This window comes from Rhipicephalus microplus, chromosome X (assembly GCF_043290135.1).
Source record: "Rhipicephalus microplus isolate Deutch F79 chromosome X, USDA_Rmic, whole genome shotgun sequence".
Classification (NCBI taxonomy): domain Eukaryota; kingdom Metazoa; phylum Arthropoda; class Arachnida; order Ixodida; family Ixodidae; genus Rhipicephalus; species Rhipicephalus microplus.
In genome coordinates this window covers 70,728,925-70,743,912 of record NC_134710.1, presented here as the reverse complement: position 1 = coordinate 70,743,912, position 14,988 = coordinate 70,728,925, and the positions used below count along the sequence as shown (strand labels likewise).

The 14,988-nt window shown below is 39.6% G+C and overlaps 2 protein-coding genes across 6 annotated transcripts in view; one reads left to right on the top strand and one right to left on the bottom strand.

Moving 5' to 3' along the window:
* The window catches only part of Nagk (N-acetylglucosamine kinase), a 29,209-nt gene extending 19,177 nt beyond the window's left edge, over positions 1 to 10,032 (bottom strand). For all 3 annotated transcript variants that reach the window (XR_012886826.1, XM_037426978.2, XM_037426979.2), the window contains exons 1-5: positions 9,894 to 10,032; positions 8,982 to 9,165; positions 8,036 to 8,177; positions 6,048 to 6,158; positions 4,434 to 4,546 (exon numbers count right to left, since the gene is read on the bottom strand). Coding sequence is in view for 2 of the 3 variants with exons in the window: in XM_037426978.2 (XP_037282875.1) it covers positions 4,434 to 4,546; positions 6,048 to 6,158; positions 8,036 to 8,177; positions 8,982 to 9,165; positions 9,894 to 9,919 (576 nt within the window). In the remaining variant the exon portion in view is untranslated. The remainder of the gene's footprint in view (positions 1 to 4,433; positions 4,547 to 6,047; positions 6,159 to 8,035; positions 8,178 to 8,981; positions 9,166 to 9,893) is intronic.
* A 198-nt stretch (positions 10,033 to 10,230) lies between these two features.
* Positions 10,231 to 14,988, top strand: part of Scgalpha (sarcoglycan alpha) — a 53,012-nt gene continuing 48,254 nt past the window's right edge. For 2 of the 3 annotated variants that reach the window (XR_005110377.2, XM_037426969.2), the window contains exons 1-6: positions 10,613 to 10,984; positions 11,051 to 11,143; positions 11,230 to 11,372; positions 11,447 to 11,519; positions 11,660 to 11,858; positions 13,818 to 13,998. Coding sequence is in view for 2 of the 3 variants with exons in the window: in XM_037426969.2 (XP_037282866.1) it covers positions 10,927 to 10,984; positions 11,051 to 11,143; positions 11,230 to 11,372; positions 11,447 to 11,519; positions 11,660 to 11,858; positions 13,818 to 13,998 (747 nt within the window). In the remaining variant the exon portion in view is untranslated. The other variant, XM_075877119.1, reaches the window with a different exon arrangement.

The window sequence follows — 14,988 nt, the reverse complement described above, 5'->3', positions numbered from 1 at the left end:
CTTATCTAGTGAGGCAAGTCTAGCTGTACTATTTGAGGAGCTAGAGGGTGTTAAATGGGATATAATAGGACTTAGTGAGGTTAGGAGGACAGATGATGCCTATACTATGCTACAGAATGGGCACGTCCTTTGCTCTCGGGGCTTGGCTGACAGAAGAGAACTGGGAGTGGGGTTCCTTATCCACAGAAACATAGCTGGCAACATAGAGGAATACTAAAGCTATAATGAAAGGGTAGTAGGTATCGTAATTAAACTTAATAAGAGATACAAGATGAAGGTGGTGCAGGCTTACGTGCCCACATCCGGCCATGATGACACGTCAGTTGAAAGCTTCTATGAAGACGTGGAATCGGCAATGATTAAGGTAAAAACACGGTATACTATACTGATGGGAGACTTCACTGCAAATGTAGGGAAGAAGCAGGCTGGAGACCAGGCAATAGGAGATTATGGCATTGGTACTAGAAATGCCAGAGGGGAGCTATTAGCAGAATTTGCAGAACGCAATAATTTATGGATCTTGAATACCTTCTACTGAAAACGAGGGAGCCGTAAGTGGACATGGAGGAGCTTCAATGACGAAAATAAGAACGAAATAGACTTTACACTGAGTGCACACCCAGGCATCGTGCAGGATGTGAAAGTGTTTGGCGAGGTACAATGCAGTGACCACATAATGGTACTGTCTCGCATTCGCCTAGACTTGAAGAAGGAAAGACAGAAACTGATGTACAAGAAGCCAATCGATGAGCTAGCACTGAGAGGGAAAGTACAGGAATTCAGAGTCTCGCTTCAGAAGAGGTACTTGGCTCTTATCGAGGAAACCAGCCTTAGTGTTGATGCAATTAATGATAATCTGACGAGTATCATTACGGAGTGTGTAGTGGAAGCTGGAGGTACGGTAGTTAGACAAGACACTGGGAAGCTGTTTCAGGAAATGATGAATCTCATCAAAAATCGTCAAAGCATGAAGGCCTCAAGTACAACAGACAAAATAGAATTGGTAGAGCTTTCGAAGTCGATTAATAAGCGTAAGGTATCCGATGTTATAAAGTATAACATAAAGAGAATTGAACATGCTCTGAAGAACAGGAGAAGCGTCAAAGCAGTGAAGGAGAAACGTGGAATAGGCAAAAATGGGATGTATGCACTAAGAAACAAGGAAGGCAAAATAAACTACCAATATGCATTCGATAGTTAAAATAGCGGAGGAGTTTTACAGAGATCTGTACAGTAGCAGGGACAACCACGACCTTAATATAAGAACTAGTATTAACCCTGATGGGAACCCACCAGTAATGATAAAAGAAGTCCTTTATTAATATAAACCAGTAAATGAAAATCAAACCACTCAGCCCCTTGAATAATAATAACTATAATGCTAATTCTTGGCACAAGCCTTTAAGGGACACCAAAGAAAAATAATGCCCTTCTTAGATTGATGAACTGCACTCTAAGAACTGTAATGCCATATGTTTCACAATCGTAAGTTCATTATTAGCAGAAAAAATCTAAGATGCAGTTTCATTTTAAAACTTTGCACCGAAATCTTCACGCATGATATCAAAAATTTCAAAATATATTTTTTGTATTTTTACGACATTTGCTTAATGAAATTTTCAGAAACTTCGTAAGCTAGATCTATGGCACCCACAGATCACAATTTACTTCATATTTATCAATTTTAAGGTACGTCAGGAGTGAGACAGCCGAGACTGAATTGGGAGCAGTTTTCGGAGCACCAAATTTTAATTTCAAGGCAGACGAACCTCATTTTGGAGCAGTCACCGGCATTGCATATGTTGTCCTGGGAGCTTGAAAAAGCAAATTTTTAGGAACGTGGGGGCACAAATGCATATTTTAATTTACTTATAATACACATTACACTGAAACAGACTTTGAAGAAAGTTTTTGAACAGATTATCGCCAGGTATGAACTGCACTACCTTTTTACATATCATGCGACCTATCCAGCCCTTGTAGGAAAAGTGAAACAATATTAAAAAAATGGTTAAAAAAAAAAACTAGGTTCACCAGAAACATTTGTAAAGAGCAATGCATTACACTCAAAGAATTTAAAAAATGTGATTGCACAAGAATCATAGTTACGTATAAGTGGGCCTTCACTTGAGAATAGTGACATGCTATTGTCAAGTGTACTGCGAGTTTTTAACCGAAAACGAAAGTGCTATGCGCCACCGTTCGCGGCCACCTCGTGAGGGACCACTTCAAGAGTGCGGCACCGAAACCAATAAATCTAACCTCACCGACTGTCTCGTAAAGTGCGTGCCTACGACACTAAGTGATAAGCGAATGGTAGTACTTGATGATGCCTCTCCACGCGTGCAACCACGTGTTATTAGTACTGCCCACGTTAGCCTGTTCTATTTTCGTTAATATCGATGGCCATCAACTTGCGATTGCCACCCGCACCGCCTCGTGGTACACGCAAGTGAACAGCCGAACGGACAGAGACCAGATTTGTTGAGAAAAAAAGAAAGAAAGAAAGAATTATGCCAGTCACAATGTAGAACAGCCACCCACGAAAACACCAGTCAAACGTAAAGCAAAGCCTAAAGCTCATCTAGCTCGGAGCCATGGCACGCAGCGATGCCTCTTAAAGCGCATGTCGCGGGTTTCGATTATAAAACACAGCAGTATTGCAAATCATTGTTTATGAAAACTGTGCCACGTGATCACCGACGCATCATGAGTCACGAACAAAGCGCCGAGGTGCCTTTTTAAACTGGTTTGAACACCATGGGTTCTGTGCACCACGGGTTCGCAAATCGTGCAAGTTTCATACCATGCACTATGGACGACTATTTAGTTGCTACTAAGTGGGTCTTTCGCTAACTGCAGACAACAATGCGCGGAAAACGCACGTTTTGGTGACTGCACGCAGCAGTGTCGACATGAAAACCACAACGACTCGAGGAACGTCACAACAAAGAACCTGAGAGTCAAAATCCCGCTATGCATGCCACTTGGTTAGAATGGCTAACTCTGTGGTTTTTGCGAAGCGACAGTGGCACCAGAACACACAGCCTAGCTAGCAGAAACAGCCTGCTCGATGCATGGTAGCATATTTTTGCGGGGTCATGCATATTTACAGCAGTCCACAGCAAATTATGGCGGCACTGTGGGAGCCTTTATCACCAAAAAGGTGTCAAGTAATAAACATACTAGGTTGCGTCTTCTTTCTTGGTATTTCTGGCGTTGCCCGAAAAATCATGTAGTCAACTCAGTCTTTTTTCACCACTGAAGCTGAGGTTGGCATCAAAATTCTTGCTCGTTTCGGAGCAGTTTGGTGCAGTTTTTAGGATTTGTATGCTTTTGGAGCACCTTGGTGCAAGAAAACGGAAACGTATAAAAAATGTGCAATATGCGCAGCTGTTTCACCTTTGCTACGTAGAACCCAGTAGAGGCCCTCAAATGACATCACGGTGTTTGGTGCAGGAATCTCAAAGTGGTGTCTACACCCACGATTTCTTTTCGCATGTTTTCTCACTTACCAAGCATAGTGTCGCGGTAAGAGGGGCTTTTTCTGAATTGTGAAGTTGGACTTTACTAATAAGGAAAAAAAAATCATTTAGCTATTTATTGTCCCTTTAAGAAATAGTTCAGAGATTTGGTAGGTTTTCTACTACAGCACATTATCCACTTGCCAGCTGCTGGTTTATTGATGTTGTCAGGAGCAGTTCAGTTGCATTAGAACAAACTGGAAGCTTTTATCACACACATAAGTAATAGGTAGTCGTAAGAGGAATGCACGTTTAACTTACAAAATGCCGGGAATTGCACTATGCCTCTGGTTGTTCAACATACTGCAGTGATATGCTGTGATCAAACAGTTAGTTCTTGGCAATCCACAATGTGAGCTGCATTAAGCCTGTCTAGTGCACTGGGGAACCATGGCCATAAAATATTACAAGTTTATGTTGATAATGAGTTGATTACTTGTAAATAACAAACCGTGCTGGGTCAGCTGAATTGGAATAGGGACAGAAAAAGAAGTGTTGTTTATTGCTTTTTCTTTGTCCCTCTTCCCGTTCTTTGTTGTATCATAAATTAATCACTATAATATGACAATAAGCCAATGAGCATACAAGCTTTGACTGGAAACATAATCACTGTCCTGAGAAATTGATTTGTTACTTACAGCCTTACTCCGACCAGTATAAATTTAACGTGAACTAGCAACTACATGGCCATGCTCACCGAGGACAGAAACAAAAAAAAGTTGCAATTGCATGACTAATGTAGGCAGCATAACTACTCGAAGACGGTACGGAAAAGTTGGTAGCTTAATAATGGTGAAAAGTGTGTGAAAGCATGTTCAGAACAGGCAAAGGACTGACTGTTGTTTAAGCAATTTTCCATGTTATTATAGGAATATGAATGGCAGTATGCCCCACAAAGCCAGCGCTCACCTGAAAATGCTCCTTTACGAGTTCACGAATCTTTTCAGCACTCCACTGAGGAACCCGGAAATTTTCGTCTTCATGCAGGACCATTTTGATGGCTTGTATTGAGATAGTGAAACCTGTTTTGCCAAATTAAGAAAAGAAACATGAGCAAATATTAATCAATTGAGCAGTTTTTCAAGCAGGCTTCATCTGAGGAATATTCACACAAAAAGATGAATAAAATTTGCAGGCGTCCTTACAGGCTAAACTGCGATGATTCAACAGCAAAACAAGATGTAGTGACCATGAAATTGCCAAGTTTTGCTTCATATTCTGGACTGCTTCCTATGTTCCTTAGAAAGGCCACTAACAAGTTGCTAGCTGAACCGCACACAAGATGGCAAGCAACGAAAGAAAAGTTTTATGCAGAACAGTTACTTTATCAAAACAGAAATAAATGTAGCAAGAAAGTAGCGCTCCTTTATTCATAAAACTACTGGCATGAAAAAAATCTTCAGCACCATACTAAATTATTGACAATTTTATAAACACTGAAGCAGGAAAGTAGTTTTGATGAACTGCTCCCTTACTCCTCACATGTTCAAAGCAGCAAAGAATGAGCAGTCTGGAAAGCTGAATAAACATAGAAAATAATCAACTCTACTATACAACCACTTTATGACCCATCATTCATAAATGAAAAATTTCTTTTCTCTAAATGAAAATAAAAATTTCTGTTTGCAGAGTCCTCATATTTTCACATTTTTCAGTTTTTTTCACACGGTTACACTGTTTGACAAGGAAAAAAAAAGGTCAGATCAATATACTGAATTCGTGCAGTGATACCCGAGGCATATGGACTTAAAGGTTGACATTCAGTCATTAATGCCTCAAGTTACCCAATAATGATTGCTTTCAGCTGAGCTGTAACACATAAAAATTTATTGACATTTGTCCTGAAAATCTGCAAGTAACAATTTGCTTGTAATAATAGAAAAATAAACACGCATTTAGACACTTCTTCTTTCGATACTAGTAATATAGATATGTCATAAATTGTGATGCCATACGACTTTTTTATATACATAACAACAGTACTAAATAAAGATAAAAAGTTTCATTGACAAGTCTTTGTTGTTAATTATCATTTTCAAAGACATTTTAGCAGTGATAGAGTACTTCTTTCTCAATGTACAGTTCATCTGTAAAGACACTGCCTTTCTCAGTGAGATTTATATTAAAAAATTGGTGCTGCCTAAAGTTATAGTATTTTCAAAGAGGATGAGGAGGAAAAAGAAAGAAGGGTGAGGAGCAGGAAAGGTCACACGCATGTCTCGTATTACTATGCAGTTCGATTCTCTCTCAGCTACAAGAGAGAGAAAGAAAAAAATAATGAAAAGAGTGTTAGTAAAAGAATTCCATCAAAAAACGAGACATAATTAAAACATAGCAATGTATGGTGTAAAAGTAAAAAAACAGATAACTTTAATAACCAAACAACCCGATATAAAACCCTCTGCACATATTTATAAGTATATTCACTTTTAATTGCTGCTAAAATAGAAGCCACGTTTCTGCACAGTGACATTATCAATTGTAAATAGTAATAACAATAATCAATTAAGTCTCTGGACTTACCACTTCCTTCATCTCCAAGAATATGTCCCCAACCTCCGCAGCGATGCATCGAATCATTAGGATTGACAAGCAAACAGTTGGATCCTGTACCTGCTATCAGGACAACACCTCCTGCATGACAAGTGCCTGCTTGTCAAACAGTTCCGACTATAGTAATACTAAATGCAGGCTCATTTTTTTCTTCTTCACCAAGCACAGATATGAAGAGTTTGTCAATATATTTATACACCTGTCACATGAGGAACTTTATAGTCATTGGTACCTAACAACATTTACATTTAATGCGGTTAGCCAACTGCCACACGGGGACATTCAATTCCATTATAAAATTACTTGCGCAAATAAATGAGTGCTGAACTCACTTCAATTCATCTTCGTCACAAATGAGTGCTTTCACCAAGAGGTGCCACAAATGAATATAAATTAAACCGTGAATACTTCATTACAATAATTCATATGCTTTTGCTTTGAAATGTATCATTTTTTGCCAAAAAATTCACTTTCTTCTTATCCAAAAACTTGAATACCTTTGATCCCAGTGACATTGCCCAATACAGCCTGCATAGCACTGATTGTGTCAGTGCAGTGTGACAGATACCTACTGTTAACAATTTTTAAGATCTGATAAACATGGCAACTATTTTTTTACATACACTTGAAATTTGTTGGTCACTCCACTTTTCACTGAGTCGCGATTGTCACAATCTGCAAACGACGGCATATCTTGCCATGTAGCAATGCATAGTACCTAATGCAATTTCATTTGCTCAATGTAATTAAACACAAATGACCTCAAACCTTCCTATGTGACAAGGGTTTTCACGTAATAACTCTCATGCCAATGGGTTCTCACATGAAGAAATCACTAGACTGATTCTATATATATGCTGCTTGCATTGATTGATTTGTGGGGTTTAACGTCCCAAAACCCCCCTTATGATTATGAGAGACGCTGTAGTGGAGGGCTCCAGAAATTTCGACCACCTGGGGTCCTTTAACGTGCATTGAAATCTGAGCACACGGGCCTACAACATTTCCGCCTTTATCGGAAATGCAGCCGCTGCAGCCGGGATTCGATCCCGCGACCTGCGGGTCAGCAGCGGAGTACCTTAGCCACTAGACTACCGCAGCGGGGCAGTATATGCTGCCTGCAGATGCACCTCTAAACAAGGAATAAAGTTCAAGGCAACCAAGCACTGGAGAAAGAAAAAAAAAGGAAGGGGGATGACCTGAAGCTTGTTTGTCGTACACTAGTCCATGAACTGCATATCATTTTAGATATTATCCATGGGCAGAATCTACAATGCACTTTATGCATGTTCATGATGTCACATCACTGACTTGTCAGCCACTGATTAAGTGTGAGGCAGGACTTAGAGTGAACCCTGAATCCCACCAGCTTATCACAAGCGTTGGTTCAAAATGCAAGAGCATTTACTCTGATTACAATAGCAGCTATACCTGCCAGGGGCAATTGTTACTGAAAAGTGTTTATGACTAATGTTTTCAGCATCAACACCCACAATGGCTACCCTAAACAAAAAATTTATGATATTCACAAAGTTTCTAATTTCCCGCTGTTTTTCAGATTACCGTATTTACTTGACTTAACGTGACCACGATTGTAACGCAAGAGGTGAATTTCAGGATGAAAAATAAATAAAACAAAAGTAAAAGAATTGTGTGCATCATTACACTTTAAAGATAACCTGCATTTAAGTAATTGATTATAAATTTAAGTAATTGATTGTAATGCAAGAGTTGAGTTCATGTAGCAAAAATATGAGAAAAATGCATACTACATTTGAATAAATATGGTATGTAAATGTTCTTTCAAAATTGTAATTATTCCAAACTTATGGCACCTGTCACTGAAGGAAGCCACATCTAAGCTATTACTTTGTAATTCTTTATTACAGGATAAGACAAGATTTGTTCACTATGGAAAAAACAGACAGACTTGTCTTCAAGAAACTGGGCACACTAACCATTTGGTGCGACTGTCTTCAGTGCTCCAATGACATCGCTTTTTACCACTACTGATGATGCAATATCAGGGTGCTCCTTCAAGATAAGTTCTTTCAGATCATTGTTGGTAGCCTCTTGTTCACAGCCACTGAGACAAAGGCTCTGAAAAGTTGAATGTGTCAAGATTCACAACACAAGTCGCATACCAAACATTAGCGGGAAAACAAAATGATCTAATAAATACATCAGATGGGCACATGCTCTTTATTATTGTAAGCAGGTGCTAATACGCACTTGTAAATATTAATGCATGGCATGGCAAATGTTAGAGCAATGACGTGCAGGGATGTATACTAGGAAATACCTAATTTTACAATTATATATGGACATAACATGGAGCAACCACTCATCCAAACTGGAAGTGCATGCAAGTGCAAGATAAAGTTCTATAATCTCGCTTTGAAAACAGCAGTACCAACATATATGTATATACAATATCTTTTTCGTTCCGGTACAAAAATGTTAATATTAATTGTCTATGCTTCGTAGAATACTGGAAAAAAGTAGCTGTTTTTACAGCACGCGAACCAAGAAAAATTGCATGGTGTGTGCACATGTGTCCTTTCTGTACATGTAGTACATACTAGCAGTTATCTGATCCACATAAAACTTTGGAGTTAACGGCTGCTATTTGTAGCTCATTTGCTCATCACAATTTTACTATTTTGTTACACAAATTTCAGTTCTCTACAAAGAGCAGAACCCCCCCCCCCCCTTAAAAAAGAAAAAAAATGGATTTCATTACTGCATTCAATGTGTGAAAGGTATTTTATTATTGTTACACACAGTCTATATCATGAATATTTTCAGAAGATTAATAATGTGCAAAACGTAATCAACATATCGTCATACACACAGCATTATAGAGTAACCTGTGCTTAATAAAAAAAAAAAAATACGACTCACTAGTGATGCGAGGCGAACTTCTCGACTAAGACCAGCATTTTCCTTGGCTGCAAGAACAAGCTCATAGACACGCCTCCGACATTCGTTCATCCCAACGAGCCAGTGGTTTACAGGGTGACCCTCCGACCATCCCAGGACTTGGCCGCTTTCGTTCAGTAGAACTGCTTTCGACAAAGTGGCTCCCCTAAATTGTCACGAGATAGAAGATGGATGCACAACAATAGACGATATAGGAAAGGTCACACAACACATGCGCGACAACGTGTCGCTGAACGAAGCTCGAACACGATAAATTAAATAAAAAAAGTGTGCCCATGCGTATGCAGAACTCTCTCTCAGACAAATATGAGGGGTCTAACGTAACTGATTTGGCGGCGTGAACTGAAACAATGTGCCATCAGTCAAGACAGCGAGCAATTCGTTTTTTTTTTCTTTGACAAGCACTAATACAAGTGGACGTGGCTGGTTAATAAAATAGAAGTACGGCACCTCGATAACTGTGTATATCTGAAACTTTTCAACTATTTGTTTGATCGTCAAGTTCGAGACGACGCGCAAAACTTCCCGCGCTCGGGCTGTGCAGCGCAGGACTGAGTGGGCGCAAACACTCGAGTACCTTGGCCTTCGTTCGTTATCTGCAAGATAGCTGGCGACCACGACAGATGGTTAGGGTACACAAGAAGCGCCACTGGAGCACGTGTGCACGCGGCCGTTTGTAAAAAGCGATTGCTATCTCGCCATGCAAAGCGAATTCGCGCGCCCGAGTGCTCCCATTCGTGCATACCGGGGCTACTAGGAAAGTTTCGTGCGATAACAAAAAAATAAGAGAAGACTCGGCGTAACTTTAGTGAACCTTCACGGGTTGTCGAGTTGCGTAAAATGAAATCGGTAATCAATTAGCAAATAACCTACCCTTCGACGCCGCCGAAAACCTTCATGATCTTCGATGTAATAAACAAAAATTGGCGGAAAGTGCTACGTGTAAGCACAGGTGTCACATCGACCGCGCTCTTTTAACACACCTGCGGATTTTAAAGCGAAATAAGAAAACAAAAAGCGGGACAGGTAAGAGCAAACTTAGAGAGCTCTCTGCCCACAAATGAACCCGCTCCTCCCTTTTTTATGGTGCAACGTGGGCCTTGCAAAGGGTGATGTAAAAAGCGTATCGCTTAGCTACCCCCCGATATCACGCCGAGCCGTTTCTGATTGTGCAGCGCGATTATTCCTTGCGCTACGCATGGCACATTGCCAGGATACGTCCAGCTGATTTATTTTGTCGCAAAATTGCATTTAGTGCGGCATACGTCAAAGCCTGAGTTATTCAAAGCTTTAGCAGAAAACTCTATCAGCACATATTACAGCTAGAGTGACTAGAGAGATCACAGCATGTGAGCTACAAATTAATTTATTTGTACTAACAATTCTCTCTAGATAGATGTTTGTCTGAATGTCTAAGTAAAGTAGTCTTGTTCTCTTTTAACGCAAAGCAGGTGTTTTTAATGCCATAGAAAAAGAATATTTGTATATATTCAGTGTTTATTGTTGTTGTCACGGAATTGTTTTTTTTTTCTTCTCCAGGGCACCAGGACACCAGGGGCCGCTGAGGTTGCAAGGAGAAAGCGAAAGTAAGCAGTAGCGCATGTAGCGAAAGTTTGGTGAGCTTCATTAGCTTGATCCTCCTTGATATTGCATATTTTAATGGCTATTGATCGTGTTCATCTTCTTTTATGTTGGCAGTACGAGAGGCAGATGTATGTTTTGTTGCCTCTAGACAATTTAACCGTTGGGTTGACGCTCAAGAGCTCTGTCTCTCGTACAAAGTTGATCGATTAGCTATCGGTACACACAGCTAGGCACAGCGGTGCTGCTCCCGAGCCTCCGCGCATCGAGGCAATCAGTATTGGTGTGGTTTGTGTATAGAAGGGAGACAGACAAGCCAGAGATCATGTTGCCTGTAAAGGTGTTTGTTTCAGCGACGTTATTGCTTAGCTGCAGCTGCTTAGGTGAGTAACTCTATTGTATGTTCTCTTCACGTGAACTAAGTTTCGTGTTCGACCTGTGTTGTGCAGGTGCGAAACTTCAAGACCCCAGAAACCAGGTGCTGCAGACTACTGAAGTTTTTCATTTTTATATTGATAAAGGAATGTTTGACGCGTCAATAGGTACGCAGTCACGTTAGCTAACATTTACATTTTGAGGTCTCTTCGTGCAAGTGAAACGAGTGTTGTCACTTTTTATTATTGAACAGATAGCTACGGGCATACAGAATTCAGAGCTGCTTTGCTAGGAAAGCCGGACTTACCAAAGTGGATGTTCCTACGGCAAACTGGCAACTCAAATAGGGCACTTTTGTACGGTTCGTATCAAGACGATGGGGAACTCAACATTGAGGTTAGTTGCGCGTTCTTTTCTTGGTTGCGGCGAATCTTAAATGTATATTTTTATTTCTTTCTGATTGCTTTAAGGTCTTTGCTATTAACAAGTACAACTACAAGACTTCTTTACGGGTAATTAGTCTTCAGGTGGAAAAAAGGCCAAGTAAGTGTCATCTCTATTTTCAAATGCCTGTAACACTCATTTCGTTTTCATAGTATGAGGTACATGGTGATCTTCATTACGCACTTGTGTACCAACTATTTATCATCATATTTTTGTCATTTTATATTTTTGTTTTGCAGAGGAAGCACTTTACGAGGTCGAGATGAAGTTCTTAAATCTCAATATCGAAGACCTCTTCGAGGGTGACTGGTTATCTGATTTAGAAGACATTTTTCGAGATCATTTATGGAAAGAAAGTCCCGAAATCTATGTGACAAAAGTGGCTTCAGTGGTGGATATTGGTGGCAGGGTACCTGTCAATCCTAAGGACAAGGAAGGGTAAGTCTGCAGCAATACTAGTGCAGTCTCCCATAAGTTGAGCTTGTGTACTTAAGTGTTGCACTTGCTGAGCACTGAACCATGCAATCTTTTTTTTTAAAATTGTTTCACTTGAAGTATTTCTCAGCTATCCAAGCCCTGTACTTGTAATAAGTGGATAGTGAAAACTTGGTTCTCGCAAATGATTGGGGCTGTGGTTCTGCCTACACAAACTTCCGGTTCGAGGCATCATGCCAATGTATTGGCACTCGTGTATGTGCCATCGCTATCTCCCACGTTCCACTTAGCAGTCATGGCCCATTATTCTCGCAAGTCACTGTATAACATTTTGGAGGGCTGTGTAGCTTAGTTGAATAACAAATGCAATTACTACTAAACAGTTCTGAAAGGTGTGAACGATCATTTCTTCATTCAAGCGGCACACACCTTCAGACATGTGCATGCGGTTTTGCAGCAGAGGGTGTTGCACATAATAGCATGACTTCTGATGCATGAATAGCATGAAATAGCATGACTTCTGATGTTTCAAAATTTTGAAAATATTTTTACATTTGGTTTTGATGGTATTTTTTAAAATTTGATGAAGTGAATGTACGACATGAGTAAAATATTTCTAAGTAAAGGCTGCTTTTTCTTTTACACCTCTAAATTTTGTTTTGCTTGCGAGTTGTTTTATTATGAAACTTTAACATAGTTTCAAGTTGGAGGAACACAGCACACTCATCATACTTTTTTTATTGCACGTTCAACTCGGGGGTATAGGCAGTTCATACTTGAAGGTCTCAAAATATCCAAGGCCCCATGATATGTCACGCATATCAACAAAAACATGTTTTACTTCCTGGTCGCGATTAAGAGCTGGCATTTTATTTTGTTGGCCTTTTCTTCGCTCAGCATTTTTCACATGTTTGACTAAAAATAGCCAATGCAATATATGCACTGCAAGTGCACTTGATCAAGTAGAAAACCTGTACTGTTGTCAGAAGGCCTTATAGCAATTTGGGAATGTATGTTGATGTTTGACTCAAAGTTCTCACATGTGAGTCATAGTGAGGTAGCCACTGTTTGTGCTAAAAAATATGAAATCAAGCTTATCAAGCCAAATTCCTCAATGGTGAACATCTGGCAGAAGTCTGCCTGGCTGGGATGGAAACTGCATAAAAGCGCTGCACATCTCGGGCCTTCTCACCCTTGAAGAAGCTGCTCCGGCTTTAAAACATAGGGTTTTCCTAAAATAAACTTTTGGTAAGAGTTTTCTCATTTTTTCTTACTACAGTCATCTTCTGATAAAAGCAATGTTCCACATTCACCTACGTGGCCATGAATGATGTTGGCTTAACACTTCACAGTTACAGATGCATAAATAATATGAAAACAGGGGAGCAGCAGCAGTTCGTTGTGCACCACATGCACAATACAGAACCTCTGGGTTTTGCTACTGCACGTCAACTGTAAACTACAAATAGAACACCCTAGGCAATCCTTTGCTTCATGTAGTTATTGTTGTTTACTTCATTAAATAATATTACACACATTTTTAGTGTTGCAACCTTAAGACGTTGCTGTTGTGAAAATTGGTGAAAAAAGAACCATGTAAAAGTTTTAACTAGCTCGATGTTCACGTAATGACTTTGTTGCTAGGTGCAAGGACACTGGTTTGACTGCTGGCCACGGTGGTTTCGCTTTGATAAAGGTGAAATGCAAGAACATGTGTGTTTAGATTTTAATGCAGGTTAAAGAACCTTGAATGGTCCTCAAATACACATCCATAATAGTCTCTTGGTTGTGGCCAGTAGAATAGCAGCATTTTGTTTTTTTCGGCAGCCTATCAGTCTTGTTTGCCATAGAACAAGAAAACATTTCCTTGAAGAGCAGTATCGTTGATTTCAATGCTTATCTCTGAAAGTTAATGGTTAAGAAAGAACTAATCACATGTCATGTTGGGTGCAACTCTTTCAGGATAGTCGTACGCATTGGTGGGACAACTAACTTTTCCCAGGAGCTACGCACATTAGAAGTTGAGGCCAATCAGCTGCGAAACAGGGTCTCCTGCCCACGTGACTACAAACGAACCTCTGCTGAGTACCGTTTTCGAAGTAGGAGCTTTTTGCCTGACTGGTGTGGATTTCGTTTAATAACAGTGAGTATTTTTACCTTGTTTTAAGAGTGATGTTCAAGCTTGCCTAAGCTGGTTTTGGCACTTCAACGTGAAGGAAATCCTATGGTCGAGCAGTTCTGCAGACTTAGATGCACATGCCACTTCTTATCCAGTAACTATACTAGAGTATTGTTATTGCATTTCATAATTGTATAGCATAAAAGCAACGATTCAGAAGCAATGGTCAAGGGGGATGCAGCGCTAAATGTCAACTTTTCAACTGCTGCACTAATTTTGATGAAAATTTCAGAAATAGTCAAACTTACTGATATTAGGACATATTATAATTTTCAGGACCCTATGAGTACAAAATAACTATAGCATGTTCTTCAATGAACCATCTATTCTAGACAACTCCCATATGAAAATGCACATTTTTCAGAAAATTGTGTTTTTAGCCCTGCATCACCCCTTAATAGGTATGGAAAGTGCATACAGAAAGCTATTTTTATTATATGCAGACATTCTTGTGTCGTGTTTTGGAGGGGAGCTGCGAACAAAGGCTGTGAAAGTGTAATTTACTCTAAAATGACTTTGCTTGTTGTCAGAGTGATGTGACAAACTTTTGGAGAGATATGATAAATCGAGGTTTAGATCTTAGTATTGTTAACAAATAAATTAGCATGGACTTGAGTTCTATGCTCTGAATGATTTTTACTGGTAATATAGCTGTCAAGTTACAAGCATGGTGCAAGCTTGCCTATACACATTTTTAGTAGGGGTGTGCAATTATCAAAATTTTCGAATACGAATCGAATATGAATACATAGCTTCGAATACGAATCGAATATCGAATAATGAAGAGGTACAATTTTTTTCCACCAGTAATCTTTTACTCAATCATATATTTAGGTTGGAAACAGTACAATTGTTATTATAGTCAGTTATTGTACACAAAAATTAAAAAAAAGTGCCACCATCTGTACTTGCCAGAAACCATAAGATTGAGCTTGTGACTGTGATGTTGGGTTC